This window comes from Mus pahari, unplaced genomic scaffold (assembly GCF_900095145.1).
Source record: "Mus pahari unplaced genomic scaffold, PAHARI_EIJ_v1.1 scaffold_12567_1, whole genome shotgun sequence".
NCBI lineage: Eukaryota > Metazoa > Chordata > Mammalia > Rodentia > Muridae > Mus > Mus pahari.
Genome location: NW_018393093.1, coordinates 1 through 17347, shown reverse-complemented (window position 1 = coordinate 17347; position 17347 = coordinate 1). Strand labels below are relative to the sequence as shown.

The window sequence follows — 17347 nt, the reverse complement described above, 5'->3', positions numbered from 1 at the left end:
CCATTCAATAAAATGAATTGGCTATCTCTACATATAGTAGGTTTAATCATTTAAATTTGATCAATTAATTTATTATTCTGATTAGGTATGGGTCACTTTAAACCAAGATAAGCTATTGCTAGGAAAACAGCACCTGGTGGGAAACTGGAAACTGTGGGAAAAATCTTTCTTCAGCTTTGCCTTTAAAAGAAGTTTGGACTTTGAATAACTGTGCATTGGCTGATTGTATACCAGCTATGTCCTCATTAATGATGCTCTACCCTTGGGTTACAAACACACTAGATGTTGCTAATAGTAATAAAACTTCCTGGGTAAGACTTCATTGAATATACCTATGTCTATAACAGGCTTCATATTTTCCTATTATTTTTCTAGTAAATGATCTTTTTGAATGTATAATAATAAATGTAGATGAGATAAATTTCAAAAAATGAATGTTAATCTTACTTTTGCAGAAAACAGTGAACCGAAAGAACACAATCTACGAAATAAAAGATAGTTCCGGAAGTATAGAAGTGGTGGGGAATGGAAACTGGCACAACATCAACTGTAAGGAAGGAGATAAACTCCAACTCTTCTGCTTTCACCTGAAAACAATTGACAAGCAACCAAAGTTAGTGTGTGGAGAGCACAGTTTCATCAAGGTAGGATGTAGATAACAAACGGACTAGCCAAAGAGGAAATTGATTTTTGCTTTAAGATTCTGAACATGAAATGTTTAATATGTTACAGAGACAATTCTGTGTCGGGAGAAACAAAATCAGATGATGCCCTTATACTCGTTTCTAAGATGAAGAGTTTTGTAAATGGATATTGGAGAAAGAATCCAAAATTTTTCTATGTATGCTAAATGACAAGAAGTATGAAGAAGTTAGAATACCATGGAAATAGATTTCCATGTGATTAAGAGTGAGGATGTTGAATAAGTCAAATGTGCTTTGAATGTCAGCTTTAATCATTAGCAGTTGGCTGATCCTGGGGAAAGTTGAACATTAAATCACTACATTAAGAGAGGAAATGACTATATACTCATGAGAGAGAGAGAGAGAGAGAGAGAGAGAGAGAGAGAGAGAGAGAGAGAGAGAGAGAGAGAGAGAGAGAGAGAGAGAGAGAGAGAGAGAGAGAGGTGCTAGGAAATATAAATGGTTTGGAAATATACCAAAGTTTGGATTACCATTATTAATTCAACTACATATGAAATACAAAGACTTTGAGAATATGAGGCCAAAAGATTGCTTAAAAGGTCAGAGAAATGTCGCATTGTCAGAAATAAGGAAATGGATCATTCATAAATGCCAAAAGGTTTTATGAGGATAAAGGCTTAAGCACTTTAACACATTAGTAAAAAGAATTTTGTACCTGTCTTGAAAATTTGTGTTACAGAGAAACTTTTTTGGAGGCAGAAATATTAGTTAGACACAACTATCAGTTATTATATGTACTGTATTAGATATTAATATTAAATGTTGTGGAACTTTGTAAACTGCTTATGAAATATTAGCCAGTTTGAAAATCAGCATACATGTACACCATTAAAACTTTCAAAGGCTATCACTTTAAAAACCAGGCAACTACTTTACCAAGACATCACAGAAGCTATTTCATAATTGTATTAAGCAGAGGAAAGATACATGGGGCTTTGATAAATGGAGGTGTCTACTGTTTACGAATAAAAGGTCCCTATAATTTTATTACAGCTTTGGAATGGTAGTGAGAGATAAAATACATTCAAAGAATATTGATAACAATTGAGAGATAACATTATGAAACTGGATAAATGATGCTGATATTAAAACTGGAAAAGAAGAACGTGACCTGTAAGCAGAAATATGCTCATATTGATGTTGATTTTCAACTGCCTACAGGAAATTTAGTAAATATCTATAAATCTTTTTTGAGACTTAGAGATCTATACAAATAAATCTGAAATATAAACTAATTTTATGTGTATTTTAAATTTAGGGATACTTGACAAATCTTGTACTTGTACTATATGTAAAAATGTATAATAGATGTTACATTTATACTAACAGAGAACATCCACCAAATATTTACTGAATTGGGACTTTAAACAGCAATAGAGATAGTATTTCCATTTCAAAGATGTAGCTACAAATACTCAGATATAATCACTGACAAAGACAATGAGTGGTAGAACTGAGATCCACCTAGGCTACTTGGAACTGTATGGATATACTTAGACAAGATGAATATACAGATGAATGAAGGCAGTTATAGATCCCAAGATTGTGGAGTTATAGCTGGAGGTAAAGTATACTACAAAGAAAGATTAAACAAATGGAGTAGTTAAGATACATCGAAAGCTACATGAAACACAGTTATAGAACATTAAAAGAAGGGAGTCATTGTCAACATAGTTCATGACAGATAATTATCAAGGGACTCTTGTGAAATAAATACGTTGAAATATAAGAATTGGCTTTAACACAATGTATACCCTAGATACAGCAGTCCAAATACAAATACTGCTGCATTTTGACACAAGGATGTACACATTAGTTGTTGTATTTTCAAGATTCATCAATGTAAGAATCCACCAGTTCCCACTGAGCCTAATAACTCAGCCTAATAGAAAACCAAAGCTTCATGTAGTTTTGCTTTGGTTTTTTGTTTTGCTTGTTTGTTGTTGTGTTTTGTTTTTCTTAAAAGGTTTATTTATTTATTTTATGTATTAATTAGTACACTGTCACTGTCTTCAGACATCCCAGAAGAGGGCATCAGATCTTATTACAGATGGTTGTGAGCCACCATGTGGTTGCTGGGAATTGAACTCAGGAACTCTGGAAGAGCAGTCAGTGTTCATAACCACTGAGCCATTTCTCCACCTCTGTTTTGTTGTCTTTGTTTTTGTTTCCTTCTTTGTTTGTTTTTGGGTTTTTTTGTGGGTTTTTTTTTTTTGTAGTCTAATCAATGCTTCAAGCAAGATAAATAAACAAGATAAAAAAATCCTTTTTCTTTTTTGTTATAATTCCCCTCACCATATCTGGGAACTAGTTAAACTACCCAAATAAATTCAAGTTAAGTCACGTTAAATTAAAATACCTCTTCAAGGATCACATAGTCAGAAGTGGGTGGCTCAAAATAAGGCAAGACAATGATGGAGATAAAGTGAAGAGGATCAACAGACTTTCAGAAGGCAAAAGGTTATATATGGCCCTTGAGTGGAATGGGCAAGGACGGGTGACTGGAAAAAAATAAGCAATGCTTTATCTCAATTGCTTGGATTTTATTGAATCTCTCTCCCTATCTATTTCAAGGTCACCAAGACTGGGAAAAATAAGGAAGCATCAACTGTCCATTCAAGCACAAAAAATGAAGAAGAAAATGACTACCCAAAAGATGGAGTTAAAGTAGAGATGCCAAACTATCACTTCTAAAGGACAGCTTTAGTAGTATATTTAAGCATTTAATAATTGTCATACCTTATTTCTGATTTTGTATTTTCATTTGCAAAATTCCTTATTGTTCTGTTTTTCTATGAAAATAAAATTTGATTTACTTTTTCTATTATAAAACCAATAAACATGTCTTTTTAAAGGGACATCATTATAGAGTGCTGTGTGTCATTTGCTTAATTCATAATTAAACTGCTTGAAAGTGGTGGATGTTCATTGGGAAGAGAGGCTCCTTGGTCTTGCAAACTTTTTATACCCCAGTACAGGGGAACACCAGGGCCAAGAAGTGGGAGTGAGTGGGTAGGGGAGCAGGGNGGTGGGAGGGTATAGGGAACTTTCTGGATAGCATTTGAAATGTAAATGAAGAAAATATCTAATAAAAAATTAAAAATAAAAGAAAGTGGTGGATGCTCTGTGGACAAATCTGGCGGAATATATCACATTTCATCATTTTTGAATTCTAGTTGGACTTCCAGAGTATAGTTTATTAAGATTTTCTCCCGCTCTGTGGTCTGTTTTGTCTCTCCATTGACTGTTCTCTTTGCTATCCACAACTTCTATATCTTAAGGGGTTCCATTAATCAATTGTTGATCTTAATTCTTAGATGAACAAAGTCCTATTCAAAAGATGTCTATTGTGAGAAATATTCTTGTTGTCTTTTCTTTATTGGATATTTTCCTTATTTACATTTCAAATGTTATTCCCTTTCCAGGTCCCCACCCTGAAACCCCCTATCCCATCCCCTCTCCTCCTGGTTTTATAAGGGTGTTCCCCCAACCACCCACTCATTCCTGCCTCCTCACCCTCAGATTCCCTACTCTGAGGCATCAATCCTTCAGAGGATGAAGGGCCTCTTCTCCCATTGATACCTGACAAGCAATCCTCTGCTACATGTGTGGCTAGAGGCATGGGTCCCTCCATTTGTACTATTTGATTGGTGCTTTAGTCCCTGGGATCTCTTGTGGGTCTGGTTGCTTGATATTTTTGCTCTTGCTACGGGGTTGCTAACCCCTTCCGCTCCTTCAGTCCTTTCTCTAACTCCTCCATTGGGGACCCTGTGCTCAGTCCAGTGGTTGGCTTCAAGCATCCACTTCTGTATTTGTCAGGCTCTGGTAGAACCTCTCAGGAGACAGCTAAATCAGGCTCCCGTCAGCATGCACTTCTTGGCATCCACAATAGTGTCTGCAATTGTTGACTATATATGGGAATGATCCCCAGGTGGGGGAGTCTCTGGATGGCCTTTCCTTCAGTCTCTGTTCCACACTTTTTCTCCATATTTGCTCCTATGAGTATTTTGTTCCCCCTTCTAAGAAGGACCAAAGCATCCACACTTTGGTCTTCCTTCTTCTTGGGCCTCATATGGTCTGTGAATTGTTTCTTGAGCTTTTGGGGTAATTAATATCCACTTATTGTTGTCTTCTTAAAAACACACGTTTACCACCTAAGATTTTTAAAGCTAACTCTAGATGGGAACACTAAATAAAACAGTCTTTTGGTTATTCACACAGAGAGTAACACATGTACTGTGTTTTGTGTAACATGTATATTAACGTACTTTTCTTTCAGCTATAATTAATTGTACTGCATTCTGTGAAATGAGTATGTGAAAATACAAAAAAGTAATGATGAAATGTGTTCCCATTCCAAAATGAAGCAATTGAAAAGCAGTGCATCCTAAATTCAGTGTGAAGATGTAGTCACAGAAACTCTATTTCAAGAAACATTCTTGTTGCCTGCTAAAGAACACACATTTTACAGAGAAACCCTGTCTCGAAAAAAAAAAAAAAAAAAAAAAAAAGAAAAAGAAGAAAAGAAGAAGGAGGAAGAGGAGAGGGAGAAAAGAAAAAAAAGAAAAAGTATGACTAATTTCAGTAAAACAAGTGACAAACGTATGCTATGAGGGTGTAGAGGAAAGGAAACAAGGAAACAGTTATCCATTGCAGGTGGTAGCACAATCTTACACAGTTTATTTCAGTCTAATTTAAACATTTTCAATGCAATTCACATGCTTTTGCTGTTATATCTGAGAAGTCAAGATCATAAAACTGGATCCTTTGCTTTCTCTAGAAAGTTGGTTGATTAGTCTTTTTCCTTTTATTATTTGGTTTTCCTTTGTTTGTTGCTGTTATTTTGTTATCTTGAAATATGGTCCAACTGTGTAACTCTGTATGTCCTGGAACTCACTATGCAGAACAGACTCACAAACCCACAGATCAACCTGTCTCTACCACCCAGAGACCTTGCATGGTACAGATAGGCAATACTGGATTCTTATCTTACATCAGATCAAAATGTATATTAAGAGAAACTAAAGACCTAAAACACTTTTTGGTCTCCCAGATTCCACTAACTCTCAATTTCAAATCTTTTTTTCTTTGATAATTATTGTTAGATAATATATGCATGCATATATGTATGGGTATGTGTATGTACATATATATGAATGAATATTTTGCCTTAAATCCAAAATGCAATGGCTTATTTCTCCCATGATATTCATGCCACTACTGTAACGCTGGGCATATGTTGCCAAGCTTATCATGGCTGTGATCTGTAGCCTATGATGAATATCAACATCACCTTGTATGTAAGTTTCCCATGACTAAGCCTTTAATTGCTAACCTATACTTGTCTGCTTAGTTTGGGCCTGAGAAAACTGTATGACAGGACAAATTTCCAAATATTTAGCCAACCCATAAACATCAAGAAAAATGCTGTTTAGCATTCTCTTGCTTCATCTCCTGCATAAAGTGGGTTTAGGAGCACTGCCTTGACCTACCTAGTCCAGTGAGAGCGATATATGTGCTGCACACTAAATGACTATGAAATGAAGAGATAATGTAAAGTAAAAACAGGCTCACACATGCTCATTCTTTCCACTCATTCTTGTTTGTTTGTTTGGTTGGTTGGTTGTTTAGTTGGTTGGTTGGTTGGTTAGCTGGTTTTTGAGACAGGGTCTGACTATATAACTCCATCAACCCTGGAACTTACTATGTAGACTAGGCTAGCCACAAACTCACAGGAATAGTCCTTTCTCTAGGACTTGGTGCTGAGATAAAGGCATGTACCACAGCATCTGACTTTTGCTATATATTCTTGACCTTTTAATTCCTGAGTTAGCTTATTTTCCTACTTATCTGTGACTAGATCAATGGTCTATTCTACTGAGTGCATCACATCCACATGGCATCTAAAAGCTACAAAAGAGAAACTTGGGTAGCCACAGGTGTTTATGGCTTTCATCCACATCATCTGTGCTTTTATTTAACTTGTTCTTTATTCAATTGTCTTTAGATGGTTCCATCATTAGTCTTTAAACAATTTCATATATGGCACATGTCAAGAGACCTAAGAGTCCTAGGTTAATACAAGAAATAGGAGTCTTTATATTCAGACCCCAAGGAAGAGCTGTGACGTTGAATGAATACTTGATGCTGCCTGCCCCTTACTACTAGTTCCTGTCACCCACTGCTGTGAAACACAAAAGAGCACAAAACCTGCCAAGAACCAGATCTTAGAAAGCATCTCATATATTCTGGTTCCATGTCACATGATTATAGTAGCTTAAAAATATTATTCCAGAAACCATCCACTAGTCAACTTGAAAAAACACAGTTAGAGAAATGCTTTTAATCACTGATGCTTCCAGAGGCTAAGAGATCTTACATGCTTTTCAGGGAATTAAAACCATTGTTACATAGGCCTCAAGCTGACCTACCTATCCACAAATAATGCAGAAACACTAAGGCACTATTTTCACTTCTGCAGTCCAGAAGACAGCCAATGCCAGACTGCTATATTTTTACTTGAGATTGGACTTGTATATTATAGCATCCTCATACTCTGAAAATCCACAGCTTGTTGCAGTGAATAAATAAGTCCATCAGAAAGTGCTTTAAAGAAAAGCAATTCCAATTCAGACTATCCTCTTTCAAGTAGATGCATTCAAATAGTAGTGGTAATAGATAGCTTCTGTCACCTCTCAGGTTCCATAACATAAGAGGGAGGAGAGGATGAATGACTTCTGTCTTTTAAATGAGATGTTATGCAACTTGAATGGTATGTAGACTCCTAGACATCTATCTATAAGTGTGTTAGATAAGAACCTGTCCATGTCTGAACTTGTACCTGTTATGATTTGTCAGAATAACTACTGAGTATAGCTGAGTGTCCTTGTGACTATTTTCCTGGGTAATAAGTCAAAATCTGTGAATAATGGGGGGGGGGAATAGTTCTCACTGATTAGTCACTGCCAACTCAAGGAGATCATTCAGAGACACTCGGAAGAGCTCATACAAAGAGTATTTAACCAGTGTCATTTCCCTAGCATTTTTATAAATTCTTAATTTGCTGTTCATCTGATAGCAAATCTATTTATCTTCCTACTCAAAGAAGATAAGCTCTGTTTCTTATCTTGTTGAACACCTAGGATCAAGATCAAGAATCACAGAAGAAATTTCCAGCATGGTGAGTCCTGCCCCTGTTCTAAAGAGAGCAGGTGGTTCTGTGAAAGCCACAAGAACACCAGGATCAGTGTTGATTCTTCCATGTATCTGTGTTGTTTTTATGTATCTATGATTAGAGATGGCCACTTGGGATTTGATATAACCTGGCAGAAGGCTTGGCTCAACTCTGAAAAGATTGATTCTAGCTATCTTAATAGCCTCTAATTCCTGTAGATATTCATCTGGAGACAAGGTGTTTGAGATTTCCTCGATCCAGTTTGGCATGTGAACTCCTGTTGTCATTGTGAATGACTAAGGCAGCCATATCATTAAATTTTCATGGATGCAACTGTCTGCTATATATAGAATACACTCTCTTGCAATAAACAACCTGGTCATCTGGTTTTTACATTCTTTTACCACTTCCCTGAGCCTTGGGCATAGGATTTGTAGTATAGATGTGTCAGTTAGGGATGGGCACATAGCCTGTTACTCTGTCGATTTTTATCACTTGTGGATTCATGTGAAATTCTCACTTGCTTCAAAAAGTAGCTTCTTTTAAGAATGGTGATAGCTATTCTTATCTGTAGGTTTAAGGATGGATTTTTAGAATGAAATGCATATGGCAGGTTTACTGGTTTAGGAAATCAAATTGGCCATTCTCCTTTTCTCTAGGGACCATGACCTTCCAAGCCAGTAGCTGTCTCGATTTTCAGTACTATGTATAAATTCCTTCCAGTCAAGGGATTCTTAGGTCCAATGGGGCAGTTGTTGGCTACCTCCAAAATACAAAGACTACTATGTCCCATTGGGGATATCTTTCTGTGATGGCCATTGTTTTTCATAGTTTTTACAGCTCGGGAGTATTAATTGCCTTTCTCTTTTGACAGCTTGCATACCACTTTTCAATACATTTTAAAGCAAATCCACACACTCTTCCAATATTGTAACTCCAGGTATTTAGATTTCAACACAAAAACACAAATAAGAAGAACCAGGAGAATATGTCTCTTCCTACACACAGCAATCTGTCACAGACTCAGAGAGAAGAAATAGAGCTGAAGCATGAGGCAAAGACTTTAAAATAGCAATTTCGCATATGCTTGATGAAAAAGTTCTTTATAAAGGCCTTGAAAATACATAGATTTGAATGACATGATTAAAACAATTCAAACATGAAAATAGAGTTTTATGAAGATAAGGAACCACTAAGGAAACCCAAACTTAAATAAAACTGGAAATTAAAAATCTTAAGAAGTCAAACAACTCAGATATAGGCCCCTCCAACATATTAAAAGACATAGAAGAGAGGATTCTAGATCTTGAAGAAAAGTAGAAAAATTAATATCTTAATTAGAGAGAATGTGAAATGCAAAGACAAACACAAATAAAAGTTGCAATTGACCAAGCCATCTGTAGTCAGTGTCCAATACAATTATAACACACATTCCTACACAGAAGGGCACTTGTCCTCTGAAATATTGTAGTTACAGAGAAGTATATTATGTGTGTGGGGTGGGAGACATGGATGTGAAGTTGTGAGTAAGACACAAAGGTATAAAAGAGATCATGAGCAGGAAGAAGAAGTCATCAGAGAGGGTAGAAATGGAAAAGGTGGGTGAGTAGATGTAATTAGAAAGCAGGAGTCGGGACAATCTTATATAGAAAAGATGAACATAGCAAGAACTGATAAGAGGGCACAAAGAAGATGTCATAGAGTGGGGCCGGAAATAATGAAAGCAAATTATTATTTAAAACATATTTTCACACTGAAGTTTGTAATCTTTGTTAGGGTAGCTGGGATGTGAAGTTATCTGAAGATGTGCTGTCATTCAGGGAAAAAATTAGAGAGTAGATACATTCTGTGAAAGAACTAAAGAAAAAAGTGCCAATAATCTCTGCAACTTTGAAGTTAACTATCAAGGTATAAAGGAGAACAATCCTTTTTTTTTTCTTTGTAAACAGGGGAACTCAATCAAAAAGTTTGTATCTACACAAACAAACATGCTGTTCCAGATAATGACCAGCCTTAACTTCAAGTCATCTACCTGTTCAGATCTTGCTGAGCGTCAATGTGAGACCCCTCCCAGGCATTTATCTGGCCTTGTGGAGGATCACCCTCAGGCCTCTCCAGGACCTGTAAGTCAATTCAGATCCCTACCAGGGATTCACTAAAGACTTCCTGCCATTCCTCATCAACTATAATAATTTGTTTCCTTTATGAAGTTTCAGAATATAATGATAACGGTCATAATCTTGAAAGAGTGTCTCTAGCTTCCCACTAATTTAATTCTTTAATGTGTTACTTCATTTGCAAGGTGTATATTTTGAAACACTAACTGCACTGGTTCCTTCTGTTGCATTGTAACATTACATCATAACTCTGCATGTAGCATATCAGAGTGGAATTTGGAACATGAGGTATTTATCTACTTATTCATAGTCATAAGGAATGATAGCAATATAATTAAAAGCATGCATCAGCCCAAGAAAGTGTAATTTGATTCAATAATTATTTTGCTGAGTGTTAGAAATCCCTAAGTGTGGTCTAAAGGACTTCCTTCAGCCCAGGAGAAAACTGACAGGATAAAGGTCTGCTTTTCAGAACGGAAAATGAAAAGATGTTTTTGTTCTGATTCTTAAAAGCCATTATGCAGGATTAAAAAATATATCATTCTACTTTCCTTTAGAAACAGAAAAGCACAATCATCCAAAAACATAGTATCATAAACACAGAGGGTCCCTAGGAAAAGTACCAGCTTGTAGAATTTTTAACAACCAGCAACTTCCCAGCCGTAATTGAAATCTTAGCTTTTGAAGGTCCTGCAGCAATTGCTTCTAGCAGCCTTCAGTCTTCTTTGAAGCCTCTAGAAGCACACTGGGATTTGGAGATGTCTCCAGGCACTTTGACATCACCTTGCCAGCATTTTCCAGTATCTCCAGCCTCAGACTCCAACATTCATCTGAACTCTAATGCACCCTCCATCCTGTTCAGTGGTGCCCAGATTCCTCATGTACCATCAGCAACATCATTCAGTAATGTCAGGGACCCTATTATACCTTCAGACACAGTTTTCTGTTCTTCCAGTGCTCCTCAGATGTCTCCAATAACCGTACCCAGAAGTATCTTCAAAATGTTCCTAGCTAGAAAACTTGACTAGAGCATTGAAGGCTTTGGATTCATTCCCCAGAAGTATAATACCTTTATCTACCAGGTATAATTTGTATTAACTGGAATCACTAGGTTGTGACTTAGGAAAATTTCAAGTAAATATTTAGGTAAATATACATTTCTTCCTTTAGCTAGGTTATAGTACGGCAACCATTGTTTATATGTTCTCCATTCTATTCAGCGGGATTGTTCCTTATGATCTGTCTGAACTATATCATCTCATCCCATGTCTGTTTTATGTAGAAACCAAGGAGAGGAACTGTACCAAAGGAGCCTTCTAGGGAAGAAGGTCACCATCAAGGTCCCAAACAAGTGATGGTGTTGAAAGTAACAGAACCATTTACGTATGACCTGGAAGAAGGGAAAAGGATGTTTCATGCTACAGTGGCTACTGAGACTGAGTTCTTCAGAGTGAAGGTTTTTGACACAGATCTAATAAGCAAGTTCATCCCAAGAAATATCATTGCCCTATCAGATTATTTTGGGTGCAATGGGTTTCTGGAGATACACAGAGCTTCCTGTGTGTCTGATGTGAATGTTAACCAGACAATGGTTGTCTCAAATACACTGAAGCAAAGAGCTAATGCAACTCCTAAATTTTCTTATCTTTTCTCACAAGCAAACGGGACATTTGTGAATGGAAATTTTGAAGTATGTGAGGTAGGCCATTGCATTATTTGTAAAAAAAATTTCTGCAATCTGAGATTTTAAGTTTTAATTTGCTCAAGAGGAATTTGCTCAACTTACTTATTAACACAGGAAATCATTGCCTTTCAAAACAGAAAATGACCAGGCAAGGCTTCCCCACTTTTGGGATTTCTGTAGTCTCTCATCCCTCTTCTCCAGGCTCCACTAGGAATTTCTTTAGAAAGAGATTTATCAATAACCTTTGGCATTTTTCTGGCTAGGACATTCCTGCAATAGCCACCCTAGTCTCAGGCACTGTTCAGTTTATAGGACATTTCTGTTTTAGATTTGATCTCTTTGATAGTTTCCTTACCTGTATTAGGGTCAACTCAGTTGTGACTAAAGAGCCAAACTCCTAGCCTTGATACAGTTTGAAATGAGGAGTATAAGATACCAAATAGATTATTCTGCCCTAGAATGAAGCCATGTCGAATAAGCCAGGATTATATATCTAATGTGTTCTCATTCTCATATGCTTTCTTCTTTTATCAAGATTTCTCGATAAAGAGAATATTGTCTTAAATAATGAAAGAGGAGTTTAACAGAAAAGCTTAATTTCAGAGTTTATAACTGGACACAGTGAAAGTGGGGAAATTTAAAGAATTCTATAACTTTGGAGTGTTTCATTAAGTGCCAATACAACAATTCATTTGTTTGCTTGGTCAATGTATGATTACTTAATTCCATGTATATGAATATAGTCATGACTTTCTACTTTTTATTTATGCTGTCATTGGCTGCACTGGTACATTAGGTTACACAACAAGTAAACTAAGTGGGATACAAACTAACACACCAGAACTAAATGCTGTAGTGGCTTAACCTTTGTGAGATGTGGAGTAGAGTGAATTGAGGTGTGCACTGAGCAAATGTGACCCATTTTTAAAGGAGTTTTCTTTGTATGCATATGTGTGCACATGTGTGTACATGTGTGTACAGGTGTGTGCATTATATACATGTGTGCATGTGTGTGTATGTGTGGGGGCATGTGTGTATATATCTGTACATGTGTGTGCATCTTTGTGCATGTATGTGTGCATGTATATGCGCATTTGTGTATATGTCCTTGTACATGTGTGTGCATCTTTGTGTATGTGTGCACATATATGTCTATATATCTGTGTATGTATCTGTGTATCTATTTCTTGTGCTATTTCTTTGTTTCTTTTTTGACTGTTAGTTTGGGTTTTTTTTTATTCTTGTTATTTTGTCTTTTTAAATTGCCTGTTTTTTTGTTTGTTTGTTTTTTAATCAAGAGAAAGATGTAGAGATGTCAGGGTGGGTAGGTTAGAATTATCTGAGAGGAGACAGGTGAAGATATATACTATGATCAGAATATATTGTATGAAATAACTTTATTTTCAGTACAAGTTAAATTAAGTGAAATAGAGTGGGCTCATAATAATGTTCCCCAACATCACAATGAAGCACATGTAACCTTTCTTCTCAGGCCTTTTGGATGTACCTACATAACATGCAGTAGAAATCAGATTGTTTCGTTGTTTATTTTGGTTGTTTTTTTTTTTTCTTTTTGATACTTTGTATGAGAACCTTAAGAAATCTCAGCTATTCTGACATGTTACTACAAGTGCTTAGAAAGATGCTAATTTTTCCTAAAGATACCCAGATAAAGACCACAAGCAGGTAAAGATCAAGAGTAGTTTCCAAGGCTGGAGAGATGGTTTAGTCATTAAAGGCTAGGCTCACAAATTAAATCCCAGGAGTGATTTCCAAGAAAAGCGTTGTTCTCTGGAACAGCCTAAACTATTTAGTTTTAGTAATTTTACTTTTTCAGTACTTATTTTATTTTGTCTCTGAGGGTTGAGAAGAATCACAAAGGTCAGGAAACTAGTATTGAGGTTGGAAGGCAAGTTTCAGGAATGAGTTCTCTTATTCTACTATGAATCCTGATAATTGAGCCCAGGTCATCAGATTTGACCACAAACACACTTGCCCACTGAGCCATCTCACTGGTATTGTACCCCCAATTCTAAACCTAAGAACCATAGATGCCTTATCGGGGACAAGTTTATGTTGACAAACTTTATTTACCATAGATGTGACAAGCTTTCATGTATTTCATAGAAGGTTCAATGTTAAATTATTTTTTTCAGAAAACTGAGATGAATGAAACCATTTACTATGGAATTGAAGATAATACAGGGAAAATGAAAGTGGTAGTTTATGGACGACTCACCAATATCAAGTGTGAACCAGGCAATAAACTTAGACTTGTCTGCTTTGAATTGACTTCCACTAAAGATGGGTGGCAGCTGAGGTCTGTAAGTCACAGTTACATGCAGGTATGTGCTCTAGGAAACACCATTATTCCTAAGAATCATATACTTTTTAATACATTCATATAGCATGACTGTTGACTTTACATAGAAAATCCAATAGGTGGAGGAAAAGTTAAGATTTGCTCATTTAACATAAAAGCTTCATTCTATCACTTTTATAGGGGTTTTTATATCATAGTAAGGAAAACAAATTTGGAAAGATGCAAATACTGTTATGTGTTTAGTTCATTGATTTAAAAAATATATACCATTTAATAAAGCAGAGAGAATATTTGACAGGACATGGGAAAATTAAGATGTTTGTTTCAAATTCTGATTATCTGATTTTTCAAATTGGCCAAAGACAAACCAAAAACAGCATCAGGGTCTTCATTTCCAACACGCGAATATTTTCTGTTGCAGAGTATCATGGACAGAAATCATAAGTTCCCAAGGATGCCCTGAGCAAGTCAGATGACAAGATTTTGTAGTAAATCTCCAAGCCCAATGAGCCTGTGCAAATAATGCACCAGACCACTTAGTTATAATACTTACAAGCTGCACAGCTAGGTTGGGCAGATAGACCACTACACTACTCTGTTCCCCAGTTTTTAGATCCCTTTCTACTTGTGGATTCTTCAGACCATGTGGTTCTGCTCCATCTTCCTTCAACCTCCTTTTCCTCTGTCTTCCTCTCTCTTCCTCATCTGCCTCTCTCCTTCCTCTCTCCCCCCCCCCCNCCNCTAAAACCTTCAGCTCCACTTTTCCCTTCTACTGCAAAGTCACAGCCTCTAGCCTTTAGCTGATCAGTTAAAATAGGGAGAAGGTTCATATGAAATCACTCAAGTGAAATCATCCACTGCTTATCAGGCAGTCCCTCTTGAGGAAGGAGAATTAAACTACATCGAACTACAAATGGCACCAGGGCAATCCACACAAAGGTGCTAAAAATACCTTTCCTTGTAGTACTTACACAGATCCATGTGGGATTAATTTTATACATACACAAACACACACGCAAACAAACATACCCACATGCACACATGAGCACCCACATACATACACATATCTATTATAATGTAATCAAAAGAAACATAAGTGATGATTTCTTCATTCACATAGAAATGCTCTTACACTACCATTATTCCCCAAACCATCAGCCATTAGACAAAATTCCAAACCTTCCCCCATGGCAGCTTCACCAGCAAAGCCTTTTTCTCCCTCTTCCCAACCTCCCTGTTCAATGAAACTCTGCAACTCAGTCCTTCCCTCAGGACTTACAACACTTTCCTTTCCCCTGTACCTCTGTAACACACCCTCCTTTTCCATCTATGCTGAAGCTGCAGGAGTGACTTGCTAATTTTATAATCCCAAGCAAGGGAACAAAGCTGACTCCAAGAACAGAGATGTATTTAATGTCACAGTGAGAAAAGGGCACATGGCACTCATGGTGAATAGTCAGCAAAAAAGTTGTGGCTCCCACTGCATTCCAGCTGATCTGACTTCATTGTTTTCTTCCTTAAGGTCATCAAAGCCAGAGGGTGAAGCCACTCAATCCAGACTCAGTCAGGAGGACCACTCTGGAACCATACTTTTGAAAGCCTGGATGCCAATGATACTGTTTGAGAAGACAAGATTCAAGTAGAGAAAGTTAATGTGCATATGGCCTGTTGAAATATCAGCCCTATTAAAATTGGCTTTTAATTCTAGGAAATGGTGCTTTCTTATGTTTTTAATACATTTTTCTATTATCTAAATTTCATATGTTGTCTTTATAACTTCTATAATTGTTGATTTGTAAGTTTTATACTTAAAACTTTAAAAAAAGACACATTTTCTGTAAAGCACTGTGCCTTTGGGAATATCCTTTAACCATTTGAGAGGTGCTTTAAAATAAAAAGTTAGTGACCCTCAGGTAAAGCTGGAGAATACAGGCTCCAAATGTGATGTGTAAGGACAAAGCATGTTCAGGAACAAAAAGGCTGTCTATTCTGCCCATGAAAGAGAAGGTATTACTAAGATGCGGGAGAAGGTTGAACTCAGCCTTGAGCATAGTTCCAAAACTAATATGCTGAGGACAGCATCAAGTCTTCAACACTGCTATGCTGTGTAATGTGACTGCATTACAGAGTTTAGGTATTGGAAAAAATTATTTGAAAATAAAGCCCCCAAAAATGAGGTGTTTAGGGTGGGACATACTATATTCAAGAGTAAGGAATCCCATCTTCAATTCCAGAGTCAAATAAAGTCACATGAAACTTTTAAAAGAAAATGAAGGTTTTCGATAAAGGAAAGCAAAGGAGTTAAGAAATTGGTATTCCCAGAGAGGTCTTTCTATAGGATTGCTTACTTCTCTCACTGCTGTGAAAACTTGCTTGATAAAGTAACTTAAGGAACAATGGGTTCATTATTGACCATGGTTGAATGGTAGAAAAGAGTGAGATGACTGCCCATATATCTGCAGGAGGAAGCAGAGAGAATAATTGACCTCTTCTCTCTCTCTCTCTCTCTCTCTCTCTCTCTCTCTCTCTCTCTCTCTCTCTCTCTCTCCACTTTCTTCAGTTAAAGACCTGTACCTATTCAACAATACCACCCACACTTAAGGTGAGTGTTTGCAAATTCCTTAATACAGTCTAGAAACGCCGTCTTACACATAGTAAAAGAATTCTCACAAGTGATTCCACATCCTTTCCAGTTTACCATCAATATTCACAGTCCCACAGGGGAATGATGTGAGATGGAGGTAAGGAGCAGAAATAGGGTTTCAACAGAGGAAATATAGGCAGGAAGAGGCAAGAGCTAAGGATGAGTGCCTCTTTCATCTTGTAAATCCATGTATCATTCCCCATTCTAATAATACTAGAAATTTGAGCTTAATGGATTGTTTTTAATTCATGGTCTCTTCTCATCAATAAATTAACAACACTAGAAAACATTTGTGGAAGGGACTTCTGTTTCTTTGGTTTTCTTTTGCCGAAGACTAACTCCTTTACCTCCTTACGGGGTTCTGCTGTATAAATTGAGACTAAATCAGCAGATAAAGTTTTAGCCATTTTTACTTTCCAACATGAAACACACAACAGTCAATTTTTCAGACAATGAGACAAAACATACATGAATTGACACATGGAATATTGGTGCACCAAACATATACAATACAAAGAAGGTAGAGCACTTCTCCTGTAGGTGCCAGAGAGAAGGCCGGAGTCTTCGGATTTTACTTTGTCCCTGGGAGAGTTCCAAAGTCCATTTTCCTTTCCTTTCCTTTCCTTTCCTTTCCTTTCCTTTCCTTTCCTTTCCTTTCCTTTCCTTTCCTTTCCTTTCCTTTCCTTTCCTTTCCTTTCCTT

General features: G+C 36.7%; 1 protein-coding gene across 1 annotated transcript; it reads left to right on the top strand.

Annotated features, from left to right (window-relative positions):
- Positions 1-455: 455 nt before the first annotated feature.
- On the top strand, positions 456-15925 carry LOC110315348 (interferon-activable protein 204-like; the record flags this gene model as incomplete). The annotated part of the gene is made up of 5 exons (XM_021189428.1): positions 456-644; positions 9828-10001; positions 11278-11694; positions 13836-14024; positions 15525-15925. Coding segments are annotated over 5 exons (990 nt in total), but the record flags the coding sequence as incomplete, so codon positions are not given.
- Between the last annotated feature and the right edge of the window lie 1422 nt (positions 15926-17347).